Source organism: Trichogramma pretiosum, unplaced genomic scaffold, assembly GCF_000599845.2.
Source record: "Trichogramma pretiosum strain Unisexual culture from Peru unplaced genomic scaffold, Tpre_2.0 scaffold71, whole genome shotgun sequence".
Lineage (NCBI taxonomy): Eukaryota > Metazoa > Arthropoda > Insecta > Hymenoptera > Trichogrammatidae > Trichogramma > Trichogramma pretiosum.
The window spans coordinates 82,652-96,026 of record NW_019640814.1 but is presented as its reverse complement, the minus strand read 5'-3'; the positions used below and the strand labels follow the sequence as shown (position 1 = coordinate 96,026).

General features: G+C 41.8%; 1 protein-coding gene across 2 annotated transcripts in view; it reads left to right on the top strand.

The window, feature by feature from the left end:
- Positions 1-13,375, top strand: part of LOC106657671 (semaphorin-1A-like) — a 199,674-nt gene that overhangs the window by 172,762 nt on the left and 13,537 nt on the right. For both annotated transcript variants that reach the window (XM_014379292.2, XM_014379291.2), the window contains exon 6: positions 12,936-13,023. In XM_014379292.2, coding sequence (XP_014234778.1) covers positions 12,936-13,023 — 88 coding nt within the window. The remainder of the gene's footprint in view (positions 1-12,935; positions 13,024-13,375) is intronic.

The window sequence follows — 13,375 nt, the reverse complement described above, 5'->3', positions numbered from 1 at the left end:
GAAGTTTGTGATGCACCCGGATATGCACCAACAATGATGATGCTCACTGATGATTCGATTTAGAGGTAAAATCATCGAGAAAATAATAATAACAATAAACCAATGTGACCAAGTGATTTTATTATACTTATGGAGCTATTGAGCTGCAGCGATCAAAAGTAATCAGGCGATGTCACAATCCGGGTCGTTGAATCTTTTCCTTACGAACCTATGCGACGACAGACTACAATACCCGCAAAAAGACCTGTTCGTACCGAGGCACATAGCATTTTGACCCTTTAAAACTTCAATGTGCATTATCATCTCATGTATATGGTCATATCTTAAGGAAATTCTGTTACGTCTTTTAAAAATAGCGAAATATTTTTATATGTAATCGTGTACTGACCATAAGAAGCTATTTTGAAGGTCCAAGAAAAGATCCACACCAGATAAAAAATTTATAGAACAAAAAATGATTCGAATTAGTTCGAAAATTCATTCGTATTTTTTCACTATTTACAGTTTACCTCTAGATGATCCATTGTTGAACCCACACATGGTTGACTTAAAATTTTTGCGTAAAGCTGAGATCTGAACACTTTTACAATTGTACTTATTGAACTCTTAGATTGATTATTCGTTGTATAAAATTTACTTTTGGAATGGTTCAATATATTGAGTAAAAAATTAAAAATGATTTTTCAGCACCTCGCATGAAAAAGGCTATTTTGGTATACTGCCAAATTTAGAATGATAAGATCTCCTAAATGTTATTAAAAAGTTATTTTAATAAAAAACGTGTTTTTTCACACTTTGAGGTTCGTAGCCATCAAGAAGAAACTTGTTCACGCATCTTTTTTTGTTACTAGAATCTCTGAAAACAGTCGCTAAGTGTTGTTACATGCGTCAATATAAAACAAGTTGCACTACTTTTTAAAGACTAAATTGGATTTTTTTACGATTCAATCATATGCGTAAATCTTTTCTTTGTTCTTATGCGCTATGTATTTGCGTGAATGTATTTTCACAAAAGAGTATTTTTTTCAATCCATTTTTAAAAACCTATGAATTTGTTGATTATGCCCAAGTATTATATATACACTCGCAGAAAGTTGCCCACCAAGTCTCAAAAATATAGAATGCGACCTGCAAAATCCCTTACACTTTATTATTTTTTTTATCATAAAGGCGAGCGAGCGTGAAAAAGCAGTGACAAAAAAATGAAAATGCGCTTTCATCGTATTCACTGGGCTACCTGCGCGCGCGTGTGGCACTAGCGGCTCCGCTATATAAAGTAAAAAATTTCACCGGTTCGCGACAGATGGGTAAAATAATGTGCTACTGGGGCTGAAAACGCTGTGGGTCGCGCGCAGCGCTTTTTTCTCTTCCTGCGTCGCTGCTGCTGCTGTTACTGCAGTTGAAAGTATAGCTGTGCTGCTGCTGCCTCTGGTGCATATACGCGAACGATTCAGTACGCTGGCGGATTTGCACTCTACGGCGTGGAATCTGAATTTATGAACGTGGAACAATGTACGTAATGAGTTTCACATTCACTAGGTGTAATCCACTCATTCTCCTATCTCTATCTCTGGCTCGAAGCTGGCCGAGGTTGGCTGTCGTGCACTCGTTACAAATAGAAAAAAGTTCGCGCGCCGATGACGATGGTCGTCCAGGGATTTTTAATTATTAACGCCATGCTAAACATAAGCTGACGGGCGTGCTACATTCAGGCTCCGTGACTTTCCCGATTTTTTCAGTGGCATTATATAGTGCATAGTTCTCTTCTATGAAGCCGTCGTATCAAACATTTTCCAATAATAATATATAGGGAAATGTATACAATAATACAAGCTATGCAAGAGGAAAATATTTTTTCGCGCCGATCCAATTGTTTCGATTTAATAATCCGATGGCAAACTGGGTCGAGTTTTTCGAGTCCTGTTTCAATTATACGATGTGTGCACGAGAGCCGCTGCAGCGCGCGCTGGAAGATAATAATTAAACGAAGCGGCGGTCGATTTTCGGAAAGTGCGAACTTGAGCTCTGCCACTCGCGGTCAGCGCTTTTCAATTTTTTTTTTGTCGTCGTCGCGTGCATGATGAAAATTTCGGTAGACATGCTGCGCGCTTGCTTCGTTAAAAAAACAGCGCTCCTTCAGCTCGATGAAGCATGCATATCTCGAGCTTGCACTTTCAACGCTCGCGTCACAGCTCAGCTCCTCAAGATTGTTCACTTTCTCGGCTACGAGCTCAAGGCGTGTGCACAGATATAATTGGGCACTCGATGCCATGTGATGGAGTATAAGCGACGAGTCAGCGGAAAAAAAGTAAGATAACGGCAGCCGCGTGCCGTTATGGAGGTCAAGTGATATGGCAATAAAACACATGGCTGCTGGTCTATAGGTGCGGATCGAGCTTAGGAAGCGCAGCAACGAGCTTCGAAAGGCGCGATCGAGGCGTGCAGAGCAGCAGCTCGGTTCTGCTCTGCTCGGGAATCCTAATCGAAGTCACTCAGCGTCCTCCGATCAATTAGTATTCGTGGTCTTGGGGCTTTGTGCGACAAGTTCGCGCCACTGCCTAGCAGCTTCGCCGCATTGTCCTCCGTTCACGCATACCCATATACGCTTCCAGTGACGTGCGCTGCAGTATAGCAGGCGCGCATATAACAAACGCACACGAGCGCGCAGCGGTCGGATATGTCTCAAGGGTCCGTTACTGCTGTGGTCGGACAAGTATACCGCATCCAGCACTAGGACATAGTTTAGGATTCTCTCTCTCACTCGCTCTCTCGTACGGAAGTCTATATATCCGTCGGGCGCTGCTTTACGTGGGGCGCATGTCCCCAAGTTTCCGATAATATGTCCCGAGGATCGGCTCGGCCTAATTCGACTGCAGCTATATATACGCAACCTAGGCTCCCACGAGCTCGTATATACCAGTCGAAATCGGCATTTTTCGGTCTCTGTAGCGCAGAGCAGCGATCATCGCAGCTTATTACGAGTGATATTGGGCGAGTCCTTCGATATCTCGTCATTATATGCTTCGTACGTATGCACCATACGACCGGCGCACGCGATGTTAACGAGCTTCCGCATATGACAGTACAAAGTGAAAACGAGCTTGTGACTCTCTCTCTCTCTCTCTCTCTCTCTCTCTCTCTCTATAGCTCGGGCGCTGCGGAACGCGTTACATGCAGCTGTGCTCGGGTGATTATGAACGCAACGCGCGGGCGCCGCTCGTATGGCGACAGGTGAACACAAGCCCAAGTTGTAGTTGGCTTATGCCTACTTCTCACACACACGCGCGTACATACACATATATTGCAAGCAGATGACCAGAAACTAATGTGCCTGCATATCGAGCCGGCCTCGGCTAGGAGGGACTGAGAGAGCGACATATTCTTCCCGTAATATCTCGTCTGGCTGGATTCGAGCCAATTTCATGTATATGTATACGCATGTAGAGCGTGATATTACCACTATGCAGTTTGAGACTGTTTACAGGCAAGGCTGGAACGAGGCGTTGCCGGCTTGCTCTTGTTTAACATGTGCTTCCATCGTACTTTTCTTGCTGTATTCGGCTCGTCGCGCTCAGCTGGAATATATAATAAAATAGAACAAAGCAATCTGCGTACGTATAGTCGGTGAGCGTTGATTTTCAAGTTCATCGGGAATAAAATTCAAAGTTCCAGATCGCGACTGGTGGAAGCAATCCAATAGTCAAGAGCGCGAGCAATCGGAAGTTTTGTCCCAACCGATCGCAATATTTATAGGTGTATACTTTGCGGCTGGCACGAGGTCCGGTAGCTCTGGCAACGTCCACACCAACATTGCACGCGCGTTCGTCTTAGCACTCGCGCTTGTTTTTTTCTCGTCAGCCCACGCGCCGGGACGTGCTTTTTTCAATTTTCAGCGCGCGATATCGACAGAACCAAAAATATGCAAGCACATACGCGCGCGCTCGTGCAATTTTCATGCATCTTGTTTGCGCACGCGTATAAATGCAAAAAATACGCTCTCGCGCACGCAGTACAGCAGCAGCGCCCGTACTGCATAGCACTGTGCAGTTGGCCCAGAGCACGAGTGGATTCGGTGAATTTATGAGTTATTCCGAATTGTCGTTTTCGTGTTTTCTTTTTGCTCGCTACAGTGCTTTGGCTTCGTGCGCGAACCATCTCTCTTGCTCTCTCTATCTCTATGTACCTGTCTCTCTCCCTGTATACAACGAATTTTGTGTACAACGATTTTTTACAAATCCTTATGTATCCATGCGCTCGATTCGTTTTCATATTACTCGAGCAAACTCAAAACTCGAGTGCGACACGTCAAATGTTTGTTTTCAAAATTGATCAAAAGCTGCTCGGTTACACCGATGCCCCTCATGGCCGAATATTCGAGTAACAATGCCATACTTTTTTTCATCATCCGTTATCACATATTTCAAGAAGCATATATCGTTGCATAGTTGAATCAATATGCTTACATTGTACGCGATGTAACGTTATCTGTTTCGTTGCCAACGATAAGTAGTTTCGTATATCGGTCGAGCAGCGTGGAGGCTATTATAGCAACGAGACTCGGCTCGCTCATCAACGCCTGTCCGCAACAACATTGCCTCTAACAAGCTGCGCATTATAAAGCTTACGGGCGGGCGGGCGCGCGCGCAGTACAAAAGGGTTGGCCCGACGTTTGTGTGTAGTATGTGCAGCCGTGTACTTAATACAGGGCAGGGGGGAAGAGGATGGCGCAGGGCTAAAGTGCAAGAAGCGCTCGAGCAGGTAAATCGTTTGCCGAAATCGAAGCAAAGCCTGCACAGAGCGAGCTCCGAGGGATTTTGGGACGTGTATGTACTGCAACAAAGAGAAGCAAGTGCAGCGCAGCTACAGGAGGCAGTTTAAACATGCACACTTACACGTTGTATTACGGTACAATGATGTATTACTCGCGCTAGTGTTTATACAAGAGCTTTTATATGCATTCTCGCATACATGCATGCGCGTTTAATACTCCCTTTCGCCATTATCATCGTCCTCATCATCATCATCATCATCATCGCGTTCTCGTCTGTCGTGCGTGCATATATACGTGTGTGCCTGAGTGTGTGGGTGTACGTGTGTGTTACTTGTCGTATGCGTGATTTATCACTCCCCTACGTCGTGGTTCCGTTCTCTCGCGCCGCTATTTCTTCTGCTCCATACAAGCGCAGCTCCGTATTATTAGAGGCCTGTCGTCGCTCGCTCGTGCACGCGTGCCTGCGTGAGTATGTGCGTCTGCGTCTGCGTGCACAACATGGCTGCAGTGCACTCGCTTACGTCAAGAGGATCCTCTCGATGTCGAGGCAATAATAACAATCACAATAGCGAAACGTTTGAGCTTTCTTGCGCTTGTTTATTCGCGATCGCGTTCGCTCTCTATTTGGCGTGGAACTGCTATATAAGCACACGCGCACGCCAGCCACTTTGGCCCGTTTTTCCTCCTTCCTTTCTTTGCTCGAGTGGTGACGATGCGCTTCCTGAAAATTATGCGCCCGCGAGTACGGTGCAATGAAATATAAAAATTTGAGAAAAGTTTTTATTGTATTACGGGTGAGCACGCGATGTTGCATATCTAAATGAAATGAAGAGAGAGAGAGAGAGAAAAAAAACAGTACCTGCCGTACTGAACTCTGGTTGTTCTACTTAAGCGTTGCACACACCGCTCGAACGGAAACTTGCGTGAAATATGTACGCGTGTACGCCTAGTTTATTATGCACGATGCTTGGAAATGTTTTTATTTTTAATCGTAATATTCTTGACCCCGGAAAAAAATAAAAACATCCATATTTTTCATGCTTGACATATACACACGTACACACGCGCACACTATACGTACACACCCTGCACACATGAATTGCTACTTAACGCTGCGGCCGAGAGCTAATGGAATAAAGCACTCGTCGTCGCTCTTTCTTTCTCTCCTTCTCTCTCTCTCTCTCTCTCTCCCTCGTGCACACATTCATACACACGCATTATACGTATCAGTATAGTTCGCTTGGGCTCTTTTGTACACGAGCTAAAATGTCTTTCCGTAGCTCGCGCGTGGCAATGTCTTTCCACTTGGTCGATCGGCTTTTTCGCGTATTTAAGGTTCAACTGAAACTTTTGCCGAGACGTTAGAGTGCAAGCTCTTGTTATATTTGTAACGGAAAAACTCTTTTCGCTACGTACACTCGTGCGCGTGCCTGCTACCCTCTTGTCCAATAGTACATTACTTTTTGCCATGTTTTCGCTTAACCTGTGGAGCTTCCAAAACAAAATAAAGCCGAAGAAAAGATGATAATAATTTTGACTCTTTATTCGTAATATGCAGCTCTTTTAATATGGATGCTCTTGCATGGTGCATGGATACAGCCAATATAGTCGTTATATTGCGAGCGATAACCGACCACGACAACGTGTATAGTAGGAAAAAGTGTATAGTCGATAGTAATTTTGCATGCTCGTGTGACCCGCATGCGAGCGCCTCTTTTAATTTGGTTATAAAGCTTTTCTCCGTGTATACGCACATCTATGAACTCGCTCTTTTGAAACACCCAGCAAAGTGGAACGATCATTTGGATCATGCTCTGCTCTTTGTCGAGGCAAGTTGCAAAAAGTTGTCGAGCCGGTGTGTTATATACCACTCGGGCTTTGTCTAGTTGATTTTTCGCCCCGCAGATACGTATACGCACCGATCGGTTCCAATTTTCAACTTTTATACTTGGGCAAAGAGAAGCGGGCAGTCTCTCTTTTGTAATTTCGACCAGCTTTGTCCCCGATCGTCTCATTTTTGTTGTTTATTACATCTCAATTCGACGGCCGTGAGCAGCGAAACGTTGGCTCTCATTGCAAAAGTGAGAATGCACTGCTCGCTGCAAGTACGACAAAGAGCTTTTTACGTCTGAAATTGAGCTCTCTTGCCTCTTTCTCATCAAGCGACTCGAGCATCTTGCGGCCATCTCGCTCAACCGAGAGGTTAATGCGCACGCCGACTACTCCTCTCGAGCACATATACATATAAACGTGTACATTATGTTTCACAGGCTGCACTTAAACTTTCTTTGCTTTCTCTCTCTCTCTCTCTCCTTCAGCTATTCAATTTTCTCCGCCGCTCTATAATAGAGCCATTGCGCGCACGTATAGCTACTCTTTACATTTTTTCGACCATACGTGACCCTACATATAGCGCGTACGAGGCGCTTCGTGCCGCGAAATTCAAGTTTCGAATAAGCTTCCTTAAAATATTCTCTTCTGCTCGCTCTACGCAGTTGAGAAAATCTTATTTTTTCAACATCGTTACGATGAATTGTCTCGGTCTATATCGGTGTAAAGTAGTCCACGCGCGCAGTCGCTTTATCGGCTCGGCTTTAAAAGTTCATATCCACACGTGTATATACGTGCTAACTGTTGGAAAAAATTTTTCTTTGCCTTTTTTTTCTCATGCTCTACGTCGGCGTGCGAAAATCGTAAAAAAGGCAAGTGTATGCAGCGACGTTTTGCCGCGGCTGAACGATATTCTATTGTCGTAATCGCAGCTGAGAAAAGCTCGACCGAGTTGCAAATGTAATATTCTCGGCCGCTTTCTTTGGCCGGCTCTGCGACGTTATGACTATTTACCACTGCAGACCGTTTTGGAAATTTCTTCGCTACGAGAGGTCCAGTAGGTTCGTACACACAAATAAATATACATTCACATACTTCCAGCCATCCACAAACTGCACGTACACACGCACAGACTCACACACATAGAAGCAGCAGCAGCAGCAGCAGCAACGGCAGCAACAGCAGTGGCACTTCGCACGCGAGCGTTTCCGCAATTACATTCAAGCTGTATGTATAAGCCGGTGTGCATTGCTTTCGGCTAGCAAGCTGCAATATCTCGCCTTATGCAGGAATACACTGAAACTTACTCGTTATGCCGCGTAAGCCAAGCTTGGCCATTTTATCAGTCTTGCCGCTTGCGGAGTACGCCCCGGCTATTGCTATATAGTGTTGTACTGCACACATGCTGTATATTGACGTTTATATTTGCAGCTCTCCTCCAACATGTTGCCGTAAACGTTATCTCGTTTTAATTGAGTTTCTCTCTGCTCTCTCTCTCTCTCTTTTTGAGCTTCAGCTGTCATACTGATCGACTGTGTTCGAGACTTCGTGAAACGTCGTTCATACTGCCGAGTGGTACTCCAACTGTTGTCCGTATACTATAGCAGAACCTGCAAAAATGGGAAAAAGATCAGTGATTCATGGGTAGCATATGTAGCGGACTTGCAATTTCCATTCCTTAAATAACTTTTTGCATGCATCATTCGAACGAGTAACCCAGCATGTACTCTGAAATTAGTTGAACACGTTTGGAATAATCGTCAAATTAGCGCGGAAAAGTGTACGGTACACAAAGTCGTGTTAAGAATAATAAAATAGAGTGAAACCATTAAACTGATCGAATTTTTAGCTCATTTTGCCTTTCTAGAACAAAGTTGATCGCGTGACTTTGACCATGTGGTCGAAATATGCGCGCAACAATTTTCTTTGATTCATTGTAAAATACTATCTAATACAGCTCGTAGATGAACCCACATATTTTTTGTATTTATAGATAAATGCATAACTTGTTTTCATAAATGAACAGTAAAAAACGTATAATTTACAGACGTGTACGTGTAGGGTATTTGATATACCGAATATGCAATAATATTATTACCGAATCCATTCTTTTACCTTATCACGAAACTCTAAATATCAACATGTTAACTAATTAAATGGAACAAACAAATATTATGTTACTTTGCTACGCTATTGATTTATTGTTCTTTTGTCATACCTTCATAATTAAATTATAGTTTTAATACAATGATTGGATTGAGTTTATTTTCGTTTCCCATTATAAATTATTTTAGGATACAAAGCTAGCCCAAAAACCAAATTTTTAATTCCGTTTTCTGAAATTGTAATGAGGATTTCTCCAAAAGGTTCTATGGTGTCCTATGTAGAATATCAAAATAGAATATCAAAGAAAACACGATTGAAAATTTAATTCTGATGGGCTGGATTCGCTATTTCCTTAATTGTTGATGAACTGGACGCATTTGAGAGAAAACTGTGCTAATAAAATCGAATAAATCGCCGAGTAAAGCCGCCCTCTCTCGGCGGCAGACCGAAAACGCTCCGTCGATGAAAGAGTGCAAAGCTCTGCGAGTACCTTTAGCAACCTATATTATGTTGCACGTATATCTATACACGTAAGCAGAAAGTTGAAAGAAGCGAAAGAATAAAAAAGGGCTGGAAACGCTGTACGAGTGCATCACGTATAAGATAGTGTATATAAGAGTGCAGTAGCTCGTAAATTGGCCGGACACACATATAGCCTTGCTGCTACTGCTGCTGCTACTTGCTCGATCTATCTTTTCAACGCTGCAGAATGGATAAAACGCGTTTTCAGTCTTATGGCTCTTTTCTCCCTCTTCCTCCTAGCTCTCACTCACTTTTTTATTCGGACAAGGTTTATAGAGCGCAGTTACGCTCTCCAAGCGTCTTGACGCGTTATAAAATTGGTCTTTTCTCGTAAATCATCATTAGGTTGGATCATCTTGCGAAGATGAATATTTGGACGTTGTTTTATCGATCGATTTACTCGTACAGCCGCATCCACCCTATTCATTTTGTTAGACTTGCCAAAATAAAATCGATTTTACTTTTTATTTTATTGATTCAAAACGTATATAAAAGCACGAAAACTGATACGGACAACTTGACGGTAGAGGCTTCCTTTTTTAATTTTTCCAAACAATTCATGATAGCGCAACAACCATGCGTGACGCTACCGGCCTTGCGTACATCCCGCGTGTATGGGTGCTCGTGTATTAAGGCAACTGCTGGGCATCGAGTGATTTATTTGCTACACACTCGCCAGCCGTGCGCCAGACACGAAAGGAAGAAAATTAATATTAAAAAATTCGTAAATTGTTTCGCTTCTGTGATGTATGTAAATACACGCGCGGATGCGCGTATACGATAATTCCCGCCTTTGATTTATATCAGGAGACGCCCAAAGAGGCGCCCAAACGGTCCAACTTTTCTGACTAATGATTATTATTGTTTGAAACGAGGACTATAAATGCGCGAACTATTGCGCCGAAGCAACTCATGCGCATACAATCATAGGCGTTGCTCTTTGATATTCTAGCTTTAATGGTTTATCGCAGTTTATTAGTTTTTCTTAGCTCACCAAGGTAGCGAGTGAAGCTTCTCGCACCAACTTGCCAACTTTTCTCGGATGTAGACTTTCCTTTTTTTTTGCACTCGTGCACTTTTAAAGCTTGAATAATTACGATATAACGAAAATGTTGTAAAGCAATTTCACTAAAGCATCGCGAAAAAGAAATTTAAATGAACCATAAGCCCTAAAAAAATTATAATTATTTGCAGAATGGGTATATGTGAACTTTACGCAGACAATCTATAACTTTTTACGCATCTACGGTTTTCGTCTGTGCAACTCAATGTTCCTTACTTGAACCTGAAACGTATATAAGGTGGTTTCCATAGTTTATTTATATTTGCTTTATTTCATGTCTCTAGATGAGCATAAAATATATTAGAATCTAGCTCATTCGAATCTTATAATATCCAATTAAATAACAGAAAATTACTTTTAATAATGTGATTAAATGATTTTATAACTAAAATTTAATGGAATTAAAAGTTTCAAACATTATATTATGTAATAAAAAAGTGGTAAAAGGGAATAATATTATTAAGTGAATAGTCGAAACTCATTTGGATTGGAACTAATTTATAATACGTTAGCAAACTCTTGATTTAATGCAATTATTGAATTTACAATGATTTCATTACAATACACATTGGACCGAAGCATTAAAGAATATTTTTGATTATTATTCATATATTTATCAATGTCACTGTTGTCGAGTTAATAATTTCCGGGAATATACAATTCTTTTGTGCACTCAGAATGTTCAAAACAATGTATTTTCTTTTTGTGTATTAAAGTACAACTCATGACTATATCTTTAATTATTCGAAGACTTGCGTGCATATATTTTTCCTCGCACTTTTTACGTGAACTGAATAGAAGCAGGGGTTATGTCAATGTCAAGAAAAAATATTTCCCATAAAGAGTTTTATATCTATGTATTTTCATTTGGCTTAAACAAAAGGATAAAGAGAATTAAGCGACGTGCATCTCTAGCCAAGCATAATGCGTAGTGAGATCCACCCTCGTGTAAATTATTATATACGTATTCAGGCCGGTACCCTGATTCAGCTTTACAGCGGCGATAAACTTCCAGCTTTAAGATGAAGCTTATAAGTATATTACACTCATTACTCTCTGCTTATTTTATTGCAAAAAATGTCTCTCTGAACATAGCTGTTTTTTTCAACCATTCATGAACAAATTGATAGTATGAATTAATTCTATTTACGTACAATCCTATATTTGATACTGCTTTACATATGTCATTGTTCTGGTGTGATAAATTTCATTTTTGAAACTCCTAGGCTACTAGAAAATATTATAATAGACCTTGTAACATTTTCTTCGTCCTCCTCCAACAAGTTTTTAAAGATTTAACGAGCGCACGAAAATGAACCTGCAGCAACTTATATACATGTAAATATAAAGGAGAGATGCAGAGAGATAGAGAGAGAGAGGGAGAGAGAGAGAGAGAGAGAGAAAGAGAGAGAGAGAAAGCGAAAGATGAAGGTAGAAAGCACAAGGTAGACATTAAAGATTCTCAAACTCAACAGTGTGCAGTCTAATCGACTTTGGGCTCCAGAACTTCTCTTTTCCAGAAAAGACCCGTAATTTTTCAATTACTTTAGCCACCCGCACAGAGACTCGTTTCGAGTTTTTCTTGGCTCTCGCGCCTTGAGCTCTAATATCTGGCACACTAGTGCAAGTTTCTGCATAACGTCGTTACATTGGCTAATGGAAAAAACAAACGAGCCGTGCATACTAGTGAGTGTATGCGTGTGTATGTGTGTGTGTGTGCGTGTGTTTCTGTTAGTTTTCGAGTGTCTGGAGGAGCTATAAAGAAAGGAGTGCTAGCGAAACATAAGTTTCGTTCTGGGGTGGCGATAAAGTTAGCTATTGCGGCGCAAGAAATTCGACGCCCTCCAAGCTAGTTGTATTGCTTATACAAACTTGAATCTGTTAATTAATTACTCCCCTGGCTGCAGGTGCTGCTTACTTTTCTCTCTCCCTCTCGCTCTTTCGCTGTGCAGTCGTGCTCGATGGGCCTTTTTCAGTACAATTCGCAAACATCTAAGTCGTACATTTATCTACTTGTAATTTTGCTCGGCAACAATGTGTTTTTTTTTCTTTGCTTTTTTTTATCCTCAGAGATTTCAATTAAGTTAATTAGCACTCGTTTGAATCGTCATTGTGCGCACAAAGCTTCTGAAAATTAAACTTAGAAAGTTACAATGGCACTCGAGTTCTTTATATAGTGATTCTGGGCACTTTTTTCCAAGGGAATAAAAACGGTAAAAGGGGGCATATTACGAAGATTAAGTGTGTAGCACATGAGATGCTGCGAGGCAGCAGCAGCATCATCATCATGCTGCGAGAGAGCGTCTCTCCGAGTATAAACCTAATACTTACGCGCATAATATATATCGCTTACCAGACGCTGCTGCTTCTACTGCTGCCTCGCAATAATGCATCCGGGCAGGAACTGGCTGATCAAGCTTAATTACGACATAATGCACTCCTGCTATACGCGTACGCGTACACACGATGCTAGTACGGGATTCGTATCGATTACACGAAGATGCGACACATGCACGAGTAGGCGTTCGTGCGTTGGCATGCTCGTGCTCCGCTGCACAAAATAATGACGTTTATAATGCAATATTTACCTGACACTTTATACCCTCATGTCGCTACATTTGTTGCTCGTTTTTCATGTTACAGAATGGCAACTATGTGATCGAGAACGACAACGACGGACTTGGTCTGTGTCCCTACGATCCAGCTCACAACAGTACCGCCGTCTTTGCCGGTAAGTTAAAAGCCTTTTATCATTCACTTTTTTTTAGCACTGGCATGTTTTTTTTTTTTTTTTTTTTTTTTAAAGAAATTTGAGAAAGAGGAAAACACAAAAAGCACCAACAGTTGGAGCTTTTTAATCTATAGCGTAGGAAAATATTTTTCGAAATTTTTTTTCAACTATATTTCCGGACGCGACACAGTTCTGGCAAAGTTTCAAAACCAACATCCACGTACATATTGTTTTCAGGTACTTTTTTTGCTGCTGCCAAAAGAGAAATACGCCTCGTTAGTCTCGCGATGTGATTTCAAGTCCTCTCGGTTAAAACTTGCGTATACACGGAGCTCGCGTTGCAAATCATATC